The sequence below is a fragment of the Uloborus diversus genome, chromosome 5, assembly GCF_026930045.1.
Source record: "Uloborus diversus isolate 005 chromosome 5, Udiv.v.3.1, whole genome shotgun sequence".
NCBI classification, from domain to species: Eukaryota; Metazoa; Arthropoda; class Arachnida; order Araneae; family Uloboridae; genus Uloborus; species Uloborus diversus.
Genome location: NC_072735.1, coordinates 139,319,422 through 139,340,207, shown reverse-complemented (window position 1 = coordinate 139,340,207; position 20,786 = coordinate 139,319,422). Strand labels below are relative to the sequence as shown.

The window sequence follows — 20,786 nt, the reverse complement described above, 5'->3', positions numbered from 1 at the left end:
CCGGTGTCTGTTATTGGGATTCGGACCTTTTTTCGATATTGAGCAAATAAAAATGGAATTAACTAATTCAGGCGATCCAGAAGCAGCCAAACGTTAGATGAGATATAAATGCACGAGAGAAAAATAGTTCAAAAAGTCTAAATACATTAAAAGGCTCAGAAAATTGAGAGCGATGTCTTAAGCATGTCTGATACTGGTGCCGTTACCTTAGTTTCAACATTGTCAACTGGCCTAAATTAGATAGTTAAAATGTTAACACCAGAATTAAAATTAAAACGATTTAATGTATTTGTCAAATGAAGGACTACGCATCTATTGCTTCACACTGAGCTTGACTGAATATGTTTTATATTTACTTTTTAAAAGATTCAACTCCAAATCGCAATTGATGTCTAAGATTAACTCTCAAGACGCAAATTGAAATCTGACTTAAAAGAACAGCCATCTACTAAAACCAATTTAACATTTCAAAACTTTTATGATTTCATATATATGTATGAAAATCTTATTTACATTCCCGGCACCAATGTTCCACAACGTTAAAACATCTCTCAGAGGCAATACTCAACCTTCCCAAGGCTCGACTTCACCTCTCAAAATTGAATTGAAATTTTCCCTAATCCCAGAAGCCAAGGGGTTCTTTGTCGGATTCGTGCGTTAATTAGCATCACTTAGGCGAGAATTGCTTGGGAGGAAATCGAGTGCAAATGAGCTTCACGAGTCCAATGTTTCACTCCAATTAGGGACTCTAGTCACGGCATTATGGCGAGAAAAGTTCTCAAGTCTGCATGGGGATAGAACTGAAACATCAATATTATGTTCTTGGTTTAAGCTAACTTATTTTTGATGTCTTTAATGTAAAATTTGGATTTGTAAAGGAATTCACGGATGAATCTTCTGGCAAGAAATGCGTTGCGTCATCATTCATTTAAAATCCATATTTCAAAACAAGGATAAGTTAATATGTTTCAAAATAGCATTCACTTAGAAAATAGTCTAAGAATGAAGGCAAAACATTGATAATTACTAGAGTGTGACCTGGCTTTGCACGGTTCACTTCAAAAATAAAAGTTATTTTATGTGACGCGTGTTCAACAATCAGGGTTAAAAAAAAACAGTGAAATTTTTCTGCAGATAGCAGAAAAATGATGAAAGAGAAAACATTTTAAATCCCCCAATTACAGGAAAAGCATATAAAATGAAAGCCAGAATTTTATTTGTCCATATTCGAGAAAAAATGGCAACACAGATCTTTCTTCCCAATAATTTTCTTCTCGCTACAAATATTAATAAAAGCACTCTTACAGAAAGTTGAGATGACGCACTGAATAATAATTTAAAGGAAGGAAAGCCTTGGAAAAATAGGGATATAATGTCGAAATCTAAGTGTGATAATTAATAGTTTTTAATTGATATTTCCGCTAATTATTATCGGTGGATTATGTTAAATAGCCAAGCATAAAGACCGGAAGATTACCAATCTATCGATACCTGAATAGATAATCAATTCACTGTCGTTTGGAAGAAGTTACTTGGACATAGATGCATACACACATGCATAGATACATATGCTCAGTTTTTAATTATGTAAGATCTCACTTTTAAAACTTCGATAACCAAGAATCGGCGTATTTTCCTCCGAGTCAGAAGCTCTGTCAGCGCTGCGGAATCGGTCGTAGAGTTGAACTGGTTTTAGGGTAGGGAAGGGTGGCTCAAAGCGGAAAGGTTTTCGAAGAACGCTCGAAAATTGCAGTTTTTTGGATTTTTATCGCAACAATTTCGGTTTTATTTCCTAGCAGGGTTCTGTATTATTTCAAACTCAATACTTATTTATTATCAAACTTTACAAACATTTAAAAAACCCGCTTTGCCCAACCAGGGAGCCCAAAGCGAGTAAGCTTAACTAATTGTGATTTGGTACACTTGCTAATCAACTATGAAGTTATAAATGATTAAAATAATTGATTCTACCTGCCATTATAAAAAAAAAAATGTATAAAAAAGTTGTACATATCCAATTTAAAGTCGGCACATTTGTTTATAAAACATGAAGAAATAACTGATTAAATTAATAGTCTAATTAATTGACATCCTAAAAAATAGCTTTTCAAAGTGATACTTATCCTATTGAAATAGAAAATCTAAGCTAGCACACGAGTCAAGAAATTATAAATAAATATATACTTAAATCCTATATCCGCTTTTCCCGACCCGTTTTGCCTGAAGGCACGTTTTAAATTTCAATATTTATAATCTTAAATTTAAAAAAGAAACGAACGAAATGACTATCGTAGTTTGTAGGTGGATGGTGTCAGAATAACGTAATATTACTGACTATTAGAAAAATGAGCTGGTCTTTGACTAGTCACAAGTTACAAAACTTTATTTTTTAGAAATTTATCTTTTTTGAATTTACCCCCTTGTTGCGCCATGCCGCTTCACTGCTGCTTCGCTGGGACTAATTAAAACCCGCTTTGAGACACCCTGCCCTAAATGAGTCGGAGTCAGAAGCTTTAAAATTTTTGGAGTCAGAGTTGGACAGCTTCTCTCCAAGTCTACAGACTTGCTTTTTATCCGAAATTCTATTATTTTAATCTATCCTTGTTTTCGCAACTTTTTCTATGCGCTAAAAAAAAAAAAAAAAACGAATGCATCAAAAAATCAGATAAATTTAACGATTTAAAATATTATTTTAAACTCGAACGAAATTTATTTTGTATTATAATTTACTCACTTCGGCAATAACACTGAACAAGTTAAAGGCACATTCACATCACGAGTTTACGCAACGATCGCGCTGCATCAGTAATGCTAAACCATTGATGTTTCTTATGAAGTATAATCAGAGAACTAGCTCGCCTTAAAAGAATACCTAGCGATCTGCAAAGTTTCACATGTTGACGCAAGGTATTGTTTCATAACGCGCGTTACCTGTGCGATTGCACTGCGTTTGCATGTGACATTCCAAATCATTGCGGTAAAATCAACACTTATCACAATTTCAACTCTTGTATTGATCACATCACAATTTCAACTCTTTGATATTTCACTAACGCTTATTTGAGCTAACTAATGAAAATTTCAATGCAGCTCATTTGCATTTTCAACGCAACATGAGAATCGGCCCTTTTGACTTCATTTTTTGCGCAGATAAAAGTTACGGCCAAAAGTAAATTCAAGCAGACGATCAATTTTTTTTTTTGGAAAGGAATTTAACTCTTTGAGTGTAATTAGCTACGAAGAAATATTTAAACATTTCTTTTTCTTTAGAAATAAGAAGTTTGAAAAAAAAAAAACTCCGCAAGCTTATTTATTGCAATCTTCTCCACATAAAAGGTTAAAATATTCAAAATAAGAAGGAGTTAATGAGATTATAAAAAATAGGAAGGAAAGGATATGCACTTACTTGATCTTTGGTTTTTTATAAAGAATAACTGTAACCGTTCTTTCAGTGTGTTTTCATTTACATAAAACTCGACACGGACCCTGAAAGAAAAAACAGAACATAGAGAGAAAATTTTGGATTTTAAGAATGTGTCATAACCTATTTTAACTTATACATTCAGTAAAAAAAAAAAGGCATTTTTGTAGATGCAGGAACTTTTGAATATTTTTTATATTAAAAACGAGTAATAACAGTTTTTTCCTTTAAGTTTTAAAAATATCAAGTTAAACATTACACATCTCCCTTTAGTTAAAAAATCAAATAGTAGTTTTCAGTAAATTTATAATTAAGTTTTCTTAAATAAATTGCAGCCTTACTAATAAAAAAAAATACAGTACAGCTCAAAAACTGAGAAAAAGTGCTTTAATTATGAATAAAAAAACAAGGACTACTTTGTTCCTCATCAGTGGTAGGCTTTTTATGGAAATATACATGAACTAAAAAGTTAATTATTCTACAGCAACTTTGGAGCTGATGCAATATTCTGGAAAGCACTTATGAAGTTAGATAATTTTTGATTATCGGTTTAAGGAGTTTCTTAAAAGCGTTTTACAATTGTCAAATATATATATATATATATATATATATATATATATATATATATATATATATATATATATATATATATATATATATATATATATATATATATATATATAAAATATGTATAAAACAAAACATTATATGCTTTCTCACATGAGGCACTTTTTTTCTTCTTTTGAACTACTTACTCAATGTAACCAAAGAAACAATTGCAAGATTTTTCTACCCAAGTGACTACTTGTTTTCTTTTTCTTTTTTTTTCTTTTCGAACAACGTTTGGCTGCCAAAAAAGAAAAACGCGACACTTTTTTCTCTCACGTAAATGGCTGTGACAAACTCAAGCTGAAAAGAAAAAAACTGAGTATTTACTCAGTTTTTTTCTTTTTTCAGTCCTCGTTTGAATGACTTTTTTTTTTTTTTTTGGACGATATTCCAACGACTCAATATGTAAAATCAATGGATTTAAAAACTCTGTTTGAAAGTGGTAATAAAGTTTCTTCATTATTCTACCCTAATTTTAAGCCCCATCCGCAGAAAAATGTTAAAATTAAAAAAAAATAGTATACTGCTACATTAAGAATAAATGTATGCTTTTTAGTTTTGAATTACAAGTCACCGGCTACGTACTGAAAATTTGAAAAAAAAAATGTTTCTATTTTGATCAATTTTTATGTTCGAAAGAAGACTTTAATGCTTCTAATTAAATAAAATTTTCAAATGGTACTTTAATAATATTTAAATCAAGTCTTCACATTACCCAAATATTGAGAAAAAATATTAATTTCTTGAGCCTTCTCCGAAACGGTATGGAAAAAACTGAATCGTAGTTACTGCCTTAAAGCAATTATCTTAAGAAAGGATGTCGGCTGATTTCGCTTTGAATAAAAATAATTAAGGATATCTTTGGGACCCTTTTAAGACCATTTATAATCATTTCCCCATATCAAAAGTTAATACATCAAAAGTTAAGATTGAAACTGAAAAAAGGGCGGGGGGGGGGGGGGTATTATGTGTCGGCGAACAGTATGGGGACACCTCTTAATGTGATTAGCAAATGCGGCAGTGAGAAGCAAAGGAATTTAAGTGGACAATTTCAAATTTTGAGTAAAACGTGTTTAAAGTCTCGGTAGGTAAGCGCCATCCTTCAGGGCCCAAATGATTGCAAGATCTACTCGGTTTGGTTTGCCCTGAACGACGTACGTGTTTATTTAATTAGAAAACAAAAACATAAGTACATGACAAAAACATATAGTGACACGTGATCCTTGTTACAAATAAAATTCGTGACTACATATAAACTGAATTCAATGGCCAAACAGTACCAGTTCTATGATAAGGCGGGAAAAAGAAGTTGCTTATTTTGGAAAAGAAAGTTAATAAGTGAAGGAGCTTTCCTGTAGGCCTCTTTATCGATGAAGATGAAACGCTTCCATTGCGCTCTTAAATTACTTGAAATCACAACATGGAAATTTGAGGTAAATCTGCAGTGGAAGAAGAAGTGCTCAAAGTATCCAAGTTCCCCACAAATGAAGTAGGGAGATTCAAGGAGGTTTCTTGTGTAGAGGTAAGAATGGGTAAGCCCATAGTTAGTGGTGAATTGGTTTAAGGAAGAACTTTGGAGTCGAGACAAAGAGACAGTGTTGAAAAAATCATACGTCCAGCGACCATTAGATGAATGGTCCCAGTATTGATTGCCAGTCTTTGAGGAGAAATTGATTCATGTCTTTAATGAGTTGACTCATTGGGAAGGGAGTAATGAGGTCAGTGACTGAGTTAGTGGCATCTTTAGCGAGTTGGTCGACAAAGTCGTTTCCGCTATTGTTGGAGTGCTTTCATTGGGATTTTTTTAAAAATCATGCTGTATAGCAGCACCTACCAGGGCTATTAGTATTACCTTTAGCTCCATGACAGAGGCGAGGTTCACTTACTATTTGCAATGGTTATCTCCAAATTTTTAATTTTGGCACTTGCATTCCTTTGCTTCTCACTTCCTCAAATGTGATTACGATGACTCAATTAGGGCGCTTCATTATATTGGTTATTGTTGCTGCAAAAAGTCTACGACTTCATGGACACATTTTTATCATAAATTAAATTTGGTAAAAATATTATACTTGATATTGGTGCTCCAAGATCTAGGCATACAGGGTATAGTCTGTTTGAAGATATAAATGTGTATTTTGACCCCGTCTATGATTACATTCAAAATGGCAATAGATTAAATGTAAGAGAACAACAGCATGAAGCAACAAACTGCAAAATAGGTTGCACAATTTGTATTTAAAAAATATGTTATCAGTAAACAAAAATATGAAGCTCGGTACATAAGATATCAAAGCGAATCTGTATTTTGACCTCGTCTATGATTACATTCAATATAGCTCTAGGTTAAATGTAAGAGAACAACAGTATGAAGCTGCAAAATATGATGCATAATTTGTATTTTAAAAATGTCTTTTCAGTCAAAAAACATGAAGCTCGGTATGTAATCAATCCCAGCAAAATTGCAAAATTAAGAAAGAAGTATACTAGATTTTATTCCAAGAGAAAAAACCTACCGTTATATTGCAATTCAGTGGACGATTACATTTAAAATGGCAATAAGTTAAATTAAAGAAAACAAAAGTATGAAGCAAAAATTGCAAAATATGTTATTGCAGTTAAAAAAATATCTTATCAGTAAAACAAAAATTGAAATACTAGGTTCCATTCCAAGAGAAAAATCTACCTTTATATTGTAACTATTAACTTTCAAATTGACCTTTAAACAAAGTGGATAAGGAAATTGAACTTTAAACGCATGCCAGAACTATGCAATTAACTGAAATATTCCGAAAATGAATATCATCATCAGAGCAGTCATCAAAGTTTTACCCATTATTTTAATTTCCTACTTATACGTTACACTTTCGGATTTGCGTGCATGCAAACTTGAGAAACAATCAACAGTTATAGTTAGAAACTTCGCGTGACAGATTTCATAAGCAATATAACAGTTGAATAGATTTTCTCAGCAGCCTTTTATACTTGGCGTAGTAGCAATTTTGTATTAGAAGAGAAAAAATAGTATGCCACGATAAAACAGCTGATCTTTTTTGGGGGCAGATGGGGGGAGTAATTTAATCGCGGCAGTTTTAAGCTCCCTAAATTGATTAGAAAAGTTAAGTTAAATATTCTTATTACTCAATAAAATGAATATTTTAATTGATATGACATGAAAAGTTTATCAATTTAAATTAAAAATTACAGCCATTTGTGTTTATTCTGTTATGAAGTTATTCACTCTATTCGAAGACAATACTTTTTTTCTAAAAAGATAGTCTCCTAAACAAGTCCGTGAGTCACGCGATTTGACTGCGAAGAGAACTATTTTTTGTTTCCTTTTAAAGAGTTAAAAAAAAAGCATAAACTCTTCGAAAATTTTAAAATCTTAGAGCTTTGAATGCAAAAAAAAAAGAATCAATTTAGCATTTTAGATCGATTTTCAAAGGGTTCGTGAGTCATAGCCACAAAAAAAATTCATACATTTAGTTAAATATTGATTCCTTTTATGAAATTAAGTAATAACGGCAAAAAAAAAAAAAAAATGTCCGTTCAAACTAATTTTCGACAAAAAGTTAAACATGCTCCAATCATAACTTGAACTCAAGATTAAACTTATAAATAAAATTAGCTACAAAGAGTAGATTATAAATTATTATTAATTAGTTCTGTCAAATTCACTCCCTAGTAGCATCTCAACCGTATCACTTCAAATTTTATTTAAGTGAAAAAAGAAAATGCTTATATCAGAAATGAATTGTAAGATAATATTTACTTACTAATAATACGTATAAAACAAATGCTCTTTTAAATTATTAAATTCACACCATAATTTCAAATATATGTTCAAATTATACCTTTTTTTCTATTAAAAAAAATGCTAAAACTTTGTGCGTAGAATGAAACAAAGGGATGAATCTTGTTTTTAAATATCCTATACAAAAAGAAACGTCATTTTCTAAAAAGTAACGATAAAAGGATGAAAACATTTAATGCTCCTCTTCTTGCCTGGATTAAAAATTGGATTATGTATGATTTTACTGCATCCGATAAAGATTTGGAAAAAGAGAAAAATCTGACCTTTTATTTTATATGGATGACTTTTTAACAATCCACTTTTAGAAATAGTAATTATGTGTTAAAAATGTAAATGACTTGCTAGTGACCTTTAATATAAATAACTGTCTACTGATGAAACAATTTTACAAAATGCTACTGAACCATGACGTAAAATGAAAGTTTGGAGAAAATAAATAAATTATTCCTGAAAACAAATTTAAAAAAAAATAATGCCCAAGCCAAGTTTTGCAAAAAATTGAATCTTCTTCTCTAAAAGTTTTGAAAAAAAAGGGCACCAGTGACTAATTGTAAGCAATTAATTTTAATGCCGGTCTAATAATTTTAGGTTAGGGTCAGCTGTTGAGTGCTTATAACTCTGATTCATAATTTGTCATTAACTTTTTGAAATACGTCGATAAATGTTCCGTACATAAAATAATATTTCGAAAAATTAAGATTGAAACATAATTATGTACGTATTAGGATATTAATTATATCATTTTATCTGATTTACATTATATATTAGGTAACTAACTAAAGAACGGCCAATTCTGTGACATTCAGAAGCAATGCAGTTTTGTCTCAAAAATAGAGATGTCAACAAATCTGCAAACTATAATGCAATAGTACCGCTGTACTGACGTGGAAAGGTAAACGGCAGTATCTACAGAAATGAGATTTCGAGATACTTGGAGAAACGGCTTTTGGATGCCATACCAACAATGAGGATACGTGGGACTGGACGTTTTTTTCGTGATTAAATTTTCAGTGGAAACCAAATAAGCAAGCTTGTACGTTATAGCTAACATACAATAGATAACAAAAATGAAAACAATATAAATGAAATGTTCGAGGCAGAAATGACTTTTCGATCAAAATTTTTGTTTCTCATAACTAAAACTGAAATAAACATTGACTACGGATTACGTCATTTGGAGAAGAAACATATCTGTTTTGAGTATTGCAGAATATAGAATGTATAAACCTTTGTTTTTTTTTATAAGTTGGAAGTTGACCTAGTGAAAAACTCACTTCATGTGTCATTTCATATTCTTGCTCCGAGCCCTTCATATAAAAAAATAATTAAATAAAAATGAAAAATTTGCGTTTACTGCCCTTTACCTATCTACGCATCATAGTACCAAAAGTATAAATTACTATCTACAATAAACTCCCGTTTATCCGCGGAATAGGGTGGCACGGTAACCGCGGATTAGCGAAAACCACGAATAATCCAAATAATAGGCAAAAGACGTTATGAATAACACTCACACTTACATTTAAATTATAGCTAAAAACATTGCTACATTCCATCTACTAACATGGAATGTAAAAAAATATACATATGTAAAAACTAAAAACGAACAATAACACAATCAAAAGTTTTAAAAGCATTTAATGACTGTTAAAAAAAATAGTGAAAAGATCCGCGGATAATCCAAACCGCGGATAAACCGACCGCCGATAATCGGGAGTTTAATGTATATATGTAACGCAGACGGTGTGTCTTTGTTTTTTTTTTTTTTTTTTTTTTTTTGTACCCGATGGCTATAAGCCCATATATTACCTACATTTCTTAAACTTGACACAAATTTCGAACGTACTCCGGGGGTGTGCAATTCCAAGCCAAAACTCTAAATTTCTATTTAGTTTTTTCTTAAAGAAATGTTTTGTGTGAGTTATAGCCCTTTTTGTGTTTAATTCGCGACATAAAATTATCTTCTGAGGTGAAACACTTTTCATGAGATTACGGTAACAGTGAACACGTTGGGTTCATATTTCATGATATACCGAATCTCGTTGCATACGTTATGGGGAATTGTCATACATTGACGACTTTCCTCCAATGTTGTTCCAAAAAAAAAAAAAAAAAACCCTGTTTACTTGAGAATAGGTTCTTATGCACAGCTTTTGGTTGGGTTCAGTTTTGAAAGCAGTACAGTAGAACCTATTCAAATCGAACTAATTGGGAATTGGGGGAGTTCTGACAATGAAATCGTTTATATTAGGGAACATATTATACTGTTCATGTGTTTTGTACACTAAAAAGTCTCGCATCCATGTTGCCAGGTATTTGTACCGTAAAATCATATTTAACTGTAAAATTTGACGGCAGAAAAACAAGAAAGTTGTGGTTTATTCGCCAAATAACAAACAAGTTTCACTCAGCAAGGATTGAACCTGGATCACATTGTTCGCAGTATATCATTCTAGCCACTACGCTAAATGGAAACGCGGTAATAGAAAAGCCTGGGTTTCACACCTACAGTAAAGTGGTAGATTATCTGGCGTGGGATCAATACGTTTTCCGGAAAAATTTACTTTAAAAGTTTTCAGTACTGTAAAAACTCCATTTTACAGTAATATTTACCTAAAATGTTTTCTGAATGATTACAATGTACATGAAGCAGTTAGAATGTGACTAAAAATGATCATAAGAGCGACATGAAGTTCACAAGAAATGCTGTAATAAACTGTTCATTTAATGTCGAGTGAACGAAGGATATCAGCAGCATTACAGAAGAAAGAATGTATGACAATAAACATATAATAAAGTACAGCTACCTACTACTGTGCTTCCCAGCCACAGAACTTTTCGATGCAGTCTGCGACGCATATTAAAACCCTCTAAAATAGTCTGTCAGATAGCCAAGATTGCTAGCAAAATTTAGGTCAGCAATGAGGAATAAGCATAAAAATAAAATGCTAAACTTAAGAACACAAGTACACTACTTGTTGATTGGTGACATAGTCCTGTGGATCCCAGAAAATAAGATACAAATCTTCGTTCGCTTTTTTTTTTAATTTTTAGAGAGTTTTTTTTTCTTGTCCGAATTACGAAATATTCTGTAGACTTTCTCAAGAAACTGACGTACACGCTGCGTTACGCTGTTTCTGAAACCAGCATTAGTATAAATAGTTTTTTTTTAACTTTAAAAAATCTCTCATTTTCTTTAAAGCAAAATATGAAATACGTATCTGGACTGCTATGTCTGGAATCAATGTACATTTATTTCATCTAGTGGTTTTTGAATTATTGGACGTTCGGTTCGGATTAGAGAGATTCAACTGTAATTCATTATTTTCCATCAACACTTTGTAAATGTTACCACGAGACCTCCCACGGGATAAACTTATTGCAATAGATACTGCTTCACGTTAACCCGTTTTTTCAATATATATTTCTACTCCATGATGAAATTCCGTCCACTTAGAATACCTGAAATTAATTTTGTTTTAAAATCGTCTGGAGAAAAGTTCTTCATATCTGGAAGCAAGAAAAAAGAGGAAGAGAGGAGTGTGTAAAAAGCGATCGATCGTTTTTGATGTTAAGCTTCGCGCGTTCTTTTCTGTTGAAACACGAGGAAAAGTTTTCATAAAACTGCTCTTGAAAGCCAAACTAATCACATTTCTTCCCTCTTGGAAGTTGTTCGAAGATAAAAAAGACTTGTAACACTACGCACCTGATTTCGCAGACGAGATTTTATTTGCGAACTGAAGAGGAAAAAGAAAACGTTAACGAAAAAACTCTACTGAAGCCAGACTCTTTTCGCAGCTGAGTGTTAGAGAAATCTTTACAAAAGTTTTAAATAATGTGGGTTTGCGTTAAATTTTACACCTTTTGTGTAATGTTGTCTACAGAAGATGAATTTTACTCTAGAAATTCGCCTTGAGCTTGTTTTCCATGACAAGAATCTTGCGACATGTTTTTTTTTTTTTTTTTTGGTTTAAGTCGGTGGTTCCCAATTTCTCTTTCTATCCCAGGACCACACCGCATATTGAGATGGTTTTGCGGACAAGAGCACACATTAAAGCTGTAAACTAAAACTTATGAATTGTAACCACGTAGGGATTAGAAAAAATGGAAGCAAATTTTGCAATTTTGGCGGCCACTTTTAAATAAGTATGCACGTACAAGCAGCACAAAAAGTCTTAATGTATTTTCCAGGAAAAAAAAAAAACACTATAAATTTGTTGTTCCACAAAAATATTTTCTAAAGAAAATGATTTTTCCAATGATTTTTACTCTTACTTGTGCTTATAATAAAGTATCTAGCATCAAAAGCTTCGTCCCAACAATTTGTTCTTCGACTACATACTTCGTTCCAACATTATGCAACTTCATTTCACTCCATATCGTTTCCAGGCCTGCATTACTTGCCGATATGCTTAAAAAAAATATGTTGCTAAGTGCTCACTGAATAAATGTTCTGCAATGATTCTCTCCAAAACCAATATTTTTCTCAACTATCCGTGTCAGTACAAGCATTTTACAAATGTTACGACCGTTTCCATATTGAGAAACTTCCTCTGACCCTGATGGCGTAAATATTATATCCATAACATAGTATTTTAATATCACCTTCGGAGTGTAGTCAGACACATAGATAACACATTCAAAAATCTTTACGCTATTTCCACTACTAGGAAAATGGTTGCCAGTACAGGTGACTAATATTTATTTTTTTGGAAGCCATTCTCAACGTATTGATCGCCTTTTGGCATTTGGCGACAGTTAATCTACAGCTTTAGCATACATATTTTTTTATGTATAACATGAGAAAACACGGTAAATAAATAAAAAATAAGAACTGTTGTTGTCATTACTACAGGCTTACTTCATTCATACAAAAATCCCATCTCATTTTCAGAAACCATTTTCTTAATATTTGGTTTCAAACTTGTAACGATCATTTTTGATACGGAATGAAGATGAGCGATTGTTTTGGAATGTTTCAGCGCAAAATTTTCGATTCTTTCATTGAACATTTTAACCGGCCCTTCGACCAATTTTGCTAGCCTCATATGGTCCACAGACCGTAGGTTGGACATTATTGTTTAAAGCTTAAAAGGGGGCGCAATATTTTAAAAATTAACTAAGCACTACACTTTATTATAACCTCATGGCAATTATTTTACATAAATACAGGAAATAATTAACAGAAAAAAAAAAACATGAATGTCCCCTTAAGCCCATTAGAGCCAGTATCCTTTTGGTTGATTTAACTTTCGAAGCTGTTTCTGACGCGTCACATGGAAGAAATCGCAACCGATTCAACAACTAAATGCATAATTTGTCACGTGATCTAGTTTTGAACAATAGAGAACACAAATACAAGGCATACAAGAATCAGGCTGAGTATAAACTAATGGACGGTGTCCCTTTCTTTTTTCCTTATATCAACTTTGCAAAATTCACTTAGTCGTAAAAAAACAAAAAAACAAAAAAAAAACGAGTGCATCACATGACTTTTTTTTACACCAATTTAATGTTGCTTTCCCATTATTGGCAAATTTAATGTGATTCAATAGTTAAATTTTTAAATATCACCAACAGTGGCGAAATTGAAACCAGATTTTAAAAAGAAATGCCAAATATGTCGCCAATTTGGCGCCAAAACCTGGCGACCAAAAGACTGGCGATCTATCGCCAAGTGTCAGCCAAATTATAACATCACTTGCGTTTACATCGAAATTAACAATGATTTCCCCCCAAAAAGGGGTAAAAGACCCCTTTAGAAACACCCGAATGCGACCAAAAGGGGAGGTGCACAACTAGACCCCACTAGGAGTCTACGTACCAAATTTCAACTTTCTACGACAGACCGTTCTTGAGTTATGCGACATACATACGCACATACGCGCATATATACGTACACACATAGACGTCATGAGAAAACTCGTTGTAATTAACTCGGGAATCGTCGAAATGGATATTTCGCGTGTCTATACGTTCTTAGGCACTTATCCACGTGTGGTCGAGTCGGAAAAAAAACTCAACATTCATTCTGGGGTGAGCAAAATGGAAATTAAGGTGGATTTTTGAGTGAACATTTTTTTGCGAATACAATACTTCCTTTTTACTTCCTTTTAATAAAAAGGAAGTATTGTATTCGCAAAAAAAATTTCACTCAAAAATCGACTTTAATTTTTATTTTACTCACCCCCCGAATGAATATTGAGTTTTTTTTTTCGACTCGACCACTCGTGAATAAGTGCCTAAGAGCGCATAGACACGCGAAATATCTATAATGACGATTCCCGAGTTAATTACAACGAATTTTCTCGTGACGCCTGTATGTACGTATGTATGTATGTGCGGATGTGCGTATGTCGTATAACTCAAGAATTGAGTTATACGACAAGTCCTAGAAAGGTGGAATTTGGTACGTAGACTTTTAGTGGGGTCTAGTTGTGCACCTCCCCTTTTGGTTGCATTCGGATGTCTCTAAAGGGGTCTTTTGCCCCTTTTTAGGGGGAAATCAATTTTAATTTCGATGTAAACTCAAGTGGTGTTATAATTTGGCAGACAAATTGGCGATATATTGCCAGTTTTTTGCCCGCCGAGTTTTGTCGCCAACTTGGTGACAAATGTGGCGATTTTTTAAAAATCTGTTTCAATTTGGCCACTGTTTGTGAAATTTAGAGAATAAACTATTGAATCATATTAAAATTGCCAGTAATTGGGAAATTACATTAAATTGGAGTAAAAAGAAGTCATGTGATGCACACATCAGCTCGTTTGTAAAAGGAAGTTAAAAGGACCACGCAATTCGTGCATCATGTTAATGGAAGTTTTTATATCTAGAACATTTTTCTAAATGTGTACAAATAGTGAACTATACAAGGCAATATTCTCTTTCCTTACACAACAGCATTTCCAAAAATCTTCGGCAAAAGAGTACATTTAATCGAAATGTTTTGCAACTTTTTACAAAATATCACTTGCTCATTTTGTCTGAATTTAAATACTGTTGTTGTTGTTGTTTACAATCCTTCATTGATCCAGCGGCAGCTAGATCAGATTCATGATGCCATGAATCCTAGCGAAGTCAAGCACCGGTAGTGGGCTAGCACAGACATCTGCCAGAGTGAACCCCAAACAATTACGGATGTGGTCGGGGGATGCCGGTTTCACATTGCATTTGCTGCACAAAGAGAAGATCTTACACCCAGACTCGAAAATCATGTTCTTCAGATAACCACTTATGAGTCTTGAGATGGCCGTTTGATCATGTCTGTCACCCTCGAAATCTAACGAGCCTCCCGGGATCTTCCTGCAGTACCAGGGATGGGCGGGAGGGGTGATCCAGACTTGCCTGTCTCCTTGTTTCTTCATAGAGAAAATTTCCTTATAAGTTAATGTGAAGTCCCTGTTGGGCAACTCTGAACAACCTCTTTTAGCCAAGATGTCTGCGGCTTCATTGCCATGAATGTTTACATGAGAGGGAATCCACTGAAAGTGGACTTCCCTTCCCTTGGTTAGATTTTTGAGATGGGTGATAATCTGAATACCCACAAGGTCGCTCACACTGCTCCAGTTCTGTAGGTATTGAATCGAGCTCCGACTATCAGTAAGGATCCAAATGTCACCATATTTAGTGTCGTGAAGGATGGTATTTAATCCTTCATTTATGGCGATTAATTCACTTCTGAATACCGAACAGTTATCCGGGTTGCGTCTGGAAAGCTGAACAGAAAGACTTTCGATAAAGACACCACTCCCAGTGTTATTCAATTCATCTTTACTGCCATCTGTGTAAATCAAAATGGCATCACTCGGGATGCCATCTATAACTTCTAGACCAACTGTCTTAAATAATCTGGAGCATCTGTGTTTTTGTTAGTGACGGACATAAGTTCAGTATGGAAGTGAACTTCGGGTAGGCCCACAATCGGGCTCACACAAGGTCTTAGAGAGGACTGCTCTACTGATTTAGTAATTATCTTCATATTATCAGCCAAACTAAATGCGCCATATTTCTTTAATCTTTGATTATGTATCCAATTACACAAATATTCTGATGTTCAATTATGGTTTCCATAGCTGCGTAATTTGTTAAAATATTTAACCAAGTTTGAGTTTCTTTCAAGACCAAGTGGTGGAAGATTTGCCTCATAGAGTACAATGTCGTTCGGGCAGCTGCTTTTCAAACCTGTTATGATACGAGCTGCACATAACTGAACCCTCTCTAATTTGGAGAGATTCGTTAAAGAGACGCTGAAGTATGCTGCACTGTTAAAAATTCAGGAAGATTTTCTGGTAATTGTTACTGTAAAATTGCATCGCCGACGCATCGCTGATTTTTACGGCAATTTATACCGGAGAAATAAGCGATCCCAGCGCCAATTGGTTGCTGCGGCCTACCGAGGATACCGTAAAATTTTACAGTAACATTTGATTTTTACGGTAATAGTTACTGGCAACATGGATGCCAGTAACAATTACCGTAAATTTTCCGGAAAATTTTTAACAGTGTGGGGACCCATACTCTAGGATAGGTCTAATAAGAGCAATATACGTTGCCCTGACTGTTTTTGCATCAGCACCCCAATTTCTTCCACAGATGTACTTAAGGATGTTCAGTCTCTTGCGACTCTTGTTGACCAAATGTAGTGAGTGCCCATTGCACGTGATCTCTAGATCCAAAACGAAACCCAGGTACTTAGGGTGTTTGACATATGAGGGAAGCTGGTTATTAAAGAGAATCTGGGGGCGATACGAGTAAAGATGTTTATTTGTAGTAAAGAATCCCGTATATGACATTGAAACATTGAAAACCAGTTTGAAGTCATCTGCAAAGTTCTTCACATTAATTAACGTTGAATTTAGAGTTGATTCTATAAGACTGACATCGGGGCCAGAGCACCACAGGACAATGTCATCAGCGAACATTCCAACTTCACACCCTCCATCAGATATTATCTTTTCAATCCCGGCCAAGTACAATGAGAACAAGGTTGGGCTAAGGACGGATCCCTGAGGGACACCTTGATGCATTCTGTAGCACCTGGATAGAACTCCATTATATTTAACACGAATCAGTCTATCCCTTAAAAAATCTGTTTTTCCAAATTTATCATGAAGTTTCATTATTAGACGGTTCCACCAGACACTATCAAAAGCTTTAGAGAGATCCAAAAATACAGCAGCGGTGTGATTGGTTGGCTTGTTGTTTTGAGCATCCCTGATCCTTTGGCATAAATACAAAACCTGATCAGTAGTGCTGTGGCCTTTCCGATATGCAAATTGTTCTTTTGGTAAAAGATTTTTGGAAGCGAGATGAAAGGTAAGTCTAGTAAGAATCATCTTCTCCATAACTTTACAGTGTATACTAGTTAAGGCAATAGGTCTATAAGCATGAGGTGAAGTTGCATTTTTGTCAGGTTTCCTTATAGGTATAATGGTTGCCTTTTTCCAGTTCCTGGGGAGTCTTCCTTTGCTCCAGGAGTTATTAATAATGTCAAGCAGTCTCTGTCCAGCCAGCTCACCAAGATGTGAAATCATTTGTCCATAAATGCCATAAGGGCCAGGAGATATAGAAAGATTCAAGTCTTTAATTGCATTTTCTAATTCTTGCAGAGAGAAGGCAGCGCAGAATAAGGAATTCCTTGCCTTAATGGTACGGTGACCATGAGCTAGGTTTCTTGCTCTGCGTTCAATGGTCCTTTCTTGAGGCGTGAAGGACAGTATACTGATACTCTTGAAATGTAAACCCAGTATGTCGGCTGCTTCTTTATCATTATGGGGAATGCTTCCATCTTGGGCCAGAATGGTATTGCATTTCTCAGATTGGGGTTGACATTTGTCAATATTCTTTACTAGCTTCCACAGTTTGGAGTCGGGGGTTCTAGAGTCAAGAGTAACACATAATTCGCTCCATTTCTGCCTCATGAAAAGGGCATACTTGCGTTTAATCTGTGCATTGAGTTTATTTAATTCAACCCTGTTAGATTCTGTATTATTGACAGACAATATATTTGACAATTCAACTCTCTTTTCCAAAAGGGGTTTCAGAGTAACATGATTGTGAGCGAAAAATGGGGTGTACTTTGAGACTCTACCCCCGAGGAACCGTTTGCTTTGCTGCATTAATTACTAATTTTACAAAGTTGGTCCCATTTTCATTCTTGTTATCAGATAAGGAAGTATTTTCCACTCCAGAGTTTGTGAGACCTTCGTACTTCTTCCAATCCGCTTTTCTAAAATTCCAGTGTTTCCTTTTATCTGTAAGTGCCTTTTGTTTTATGCCCACTTCAATAAGAATAGGATTGTGATCGCTTCCTATACTGCTTAAAACAGTTCATACTGTTCTAATAAGAATTGAACTGCCTTAAGAAGGAAACCAAATCTACTTTTTCAAAATGTAGTTTCAGATTTACAAAAATTTTATTAAAGCAAACGTATAAGTATGTTAGAACGATGATCACGCAACAAAAAACGGAAATATGCGATATGATGAAAACAATAGTTTGGTTCAAACAATATTGCTCGTAATTCAACTGCAGTACCTCTGCCATTGCGATATTGCTTCTGCTCAAAACATTCGAAGAAATGGTTTGAGCGCAAAACTTTATTTTTCATTAATAATAAACAAAACGTAGGTTTACTAACACTGAACAAAACAACATAATCACAAAAAATAGTTTAACCTATCTTAACGGTAACAAAACTCAGTTTCAGGTACAGTCTCAGAGACACTATTGAAGTTAACAATACCAGTAGGGTCAATTTGATTTGTAGATGCGGATAAAATGTTGCCTCAAAAATGAAAGCTTATTTATTTTACAGAAAAAGCTGTTTTCAGGAAATGGAATCAGTTATATATTTTCAGGGAATACATTTTCTGCAAAAAGATTTTCTTCTTTAATACTGTATCAGTTGTATATTTTATTAACGCTTACACGAATATAATCTCTTTTTTCTAGACATTCCATTATATTTTACGGCGAAAGAATGATAAGAAAAAGATTTATTGCAAATTTTCCGCTGGAGAAAATTTAATATTTTAAGCCTGTTGAACGACATATAAATCATTTCTGGGGAATCCAATAAAGTATTTATTTTTGTTTTATAACACACTTTTGGAACTATTTTTATAAAATTGTCGTTCTATTTTTCTGAAACAACTTAGAAGTCGAAAGTAATATACGGTATTTTAAATTTGTAAACAAGAAACGTATAACGTAGTTACCATATTTCAACTAAGTAGAATAAAATTTTAATTTAATTGCATTTAAGTACGAAAAAGATGTATTTTGTACGGATAAAATTCTGAGCACATTAAAAAGAATAGTTGATTCGTAAATGCTAATAGAAAACCTATTTCAAACTCACTCAAAAATAATAAATTACAAAAAGTTAGCATTACTACAATCTCCAGCACACAAATAGTATTAACTTTATAACAAATAAATATTTTAAGACATTCAAGATATGTTTTTTTTTCTGGAAGAAAAAAATAAGCAACCCAAGTTTTAAAACTCTTCAAGTTCACTTTCTTAAAAATAGAGCTCTTGACATGCTTTCAACTAGGAAGTTTTAATTAAGCTGGTGCATGCAAAAAAATTTCACGCGTTTTGGTTTCGTTTGCTTAGTAAAAAAAATAGTTAGCTTATTCTACTATCACGCTTTCACTAAAGAAAACTCTGAATGTCTCAGTTAATTTCGGTAACAAATTGCAATTCTGAAGTTAATTTTGAAAACTTTTTAACAAAGAAATTCTTCAGGTCAAAAACTTTTACATGCTTATAATAATAGTTTTGAAAAGTTTATTTCAAATGAACAGGCATGATGTAAGTATTTAAGGAAAGTTTTGACTCGCATTTCAACATAAATTTCCATTTAAACCATAGGTGAATCAAGTTTTAAGATCGTTGGCGTAACGTCTGTATGAGCATTTGAATGCACATTAGGGTGTACTAAACGAAATTAAAGTCGATTTTTTTTTGTCGTATACCATCTTATTATTTTTTTATTTTATATTAAACCAACAGTAAAAATAGCTTCATATAATTTGAACAACGGCAACTTGTGCCGACTTGCGTCTGAAAGTGTGAGCCAGCTCCTCCACATGTACCGAAAAACATTTACCCAAGTTTTAAAGCATTTAGGTATACTACAAGAGTTTTTAATATGCTTACATATTTTTTCAACAAAATGAAAGACATTTTAAAAAATTATCCAGCTTAAAAATGTAAAAAATCAAGGTGTTTTTGCTTTCATGCAATACATAAGAGTCCACATACTACTGAAAGGAATGGAATTTTTTCAAGTTTAAGTTAAAATTTTTATTTTAAATAGGTCTTTTACCATGTTTTCATTATTTTGGTTTCGTTGGTGTCTGTTCGGGTGGAATAATGCAACTCAATTTTCACCCACTTTCTTTGATCAGATTCTTTTGAAATTTTGTATGTAGCCTCAGACATAATGACAATGCAACATTCTATAATCAAATTAATTAATTAAACATGAATTATTTGTTTATTTAATTTTTAAACCACACTTTTGCCTAAATCCTCTAATATCAGGCCGAAAATAATGATCGTACGGATTAAAATTAAATATTGATAGAAATCCCTGAATTTTCTGCATCAGATTAAAAAAATCTACGCTCCAAAATAATTAGAAAATGATGTTTAATTGTTTTTAACTACTTTTATACAAAAATGTAAGTGATCTTTTAATTGAAAATTCATTGTTGCTCAAAGTCATTGTTGGACATTACATTTATTAAAAGTTACGTAAAATTTTTAAAACATAATCAAAGAAATTTGTATCTGTAAGGGATATTTTAAAATAATTGCGAACTTTCAATGTAAGTAGCTTTTTAGTGGATATGTGTTTTTTATTTCTGCTTAACTCATGTCTGGTACATTTTTATAATCATCTATGTGTTTCCAGTTCATTCGCAGA

General features: G+C 33.3%; 1 protein-coding gene across 1 annotated transcript in view; it reads right to left on the bottom strand.

Annotated features, from left to right (window-relative positions):
* Positions 1-20,786, bottom strand: part of LOC129222864 (potassium channel subfamily T member 1-like) — a 368,024-nt gene that overhangs the window by 266,703 nt on the left and 80,535 nt on the right. The window contains exon 3 of the mRNA XM_054857422.1: positions 3,407-3,486. Coding sequence (XP_054713397.1) covers positions 3,407-3,486 — 80 coding nt within the window. The remainder of the gene's footprint in view (positions 1-3,406; positions 3,487-20,786) is intronic.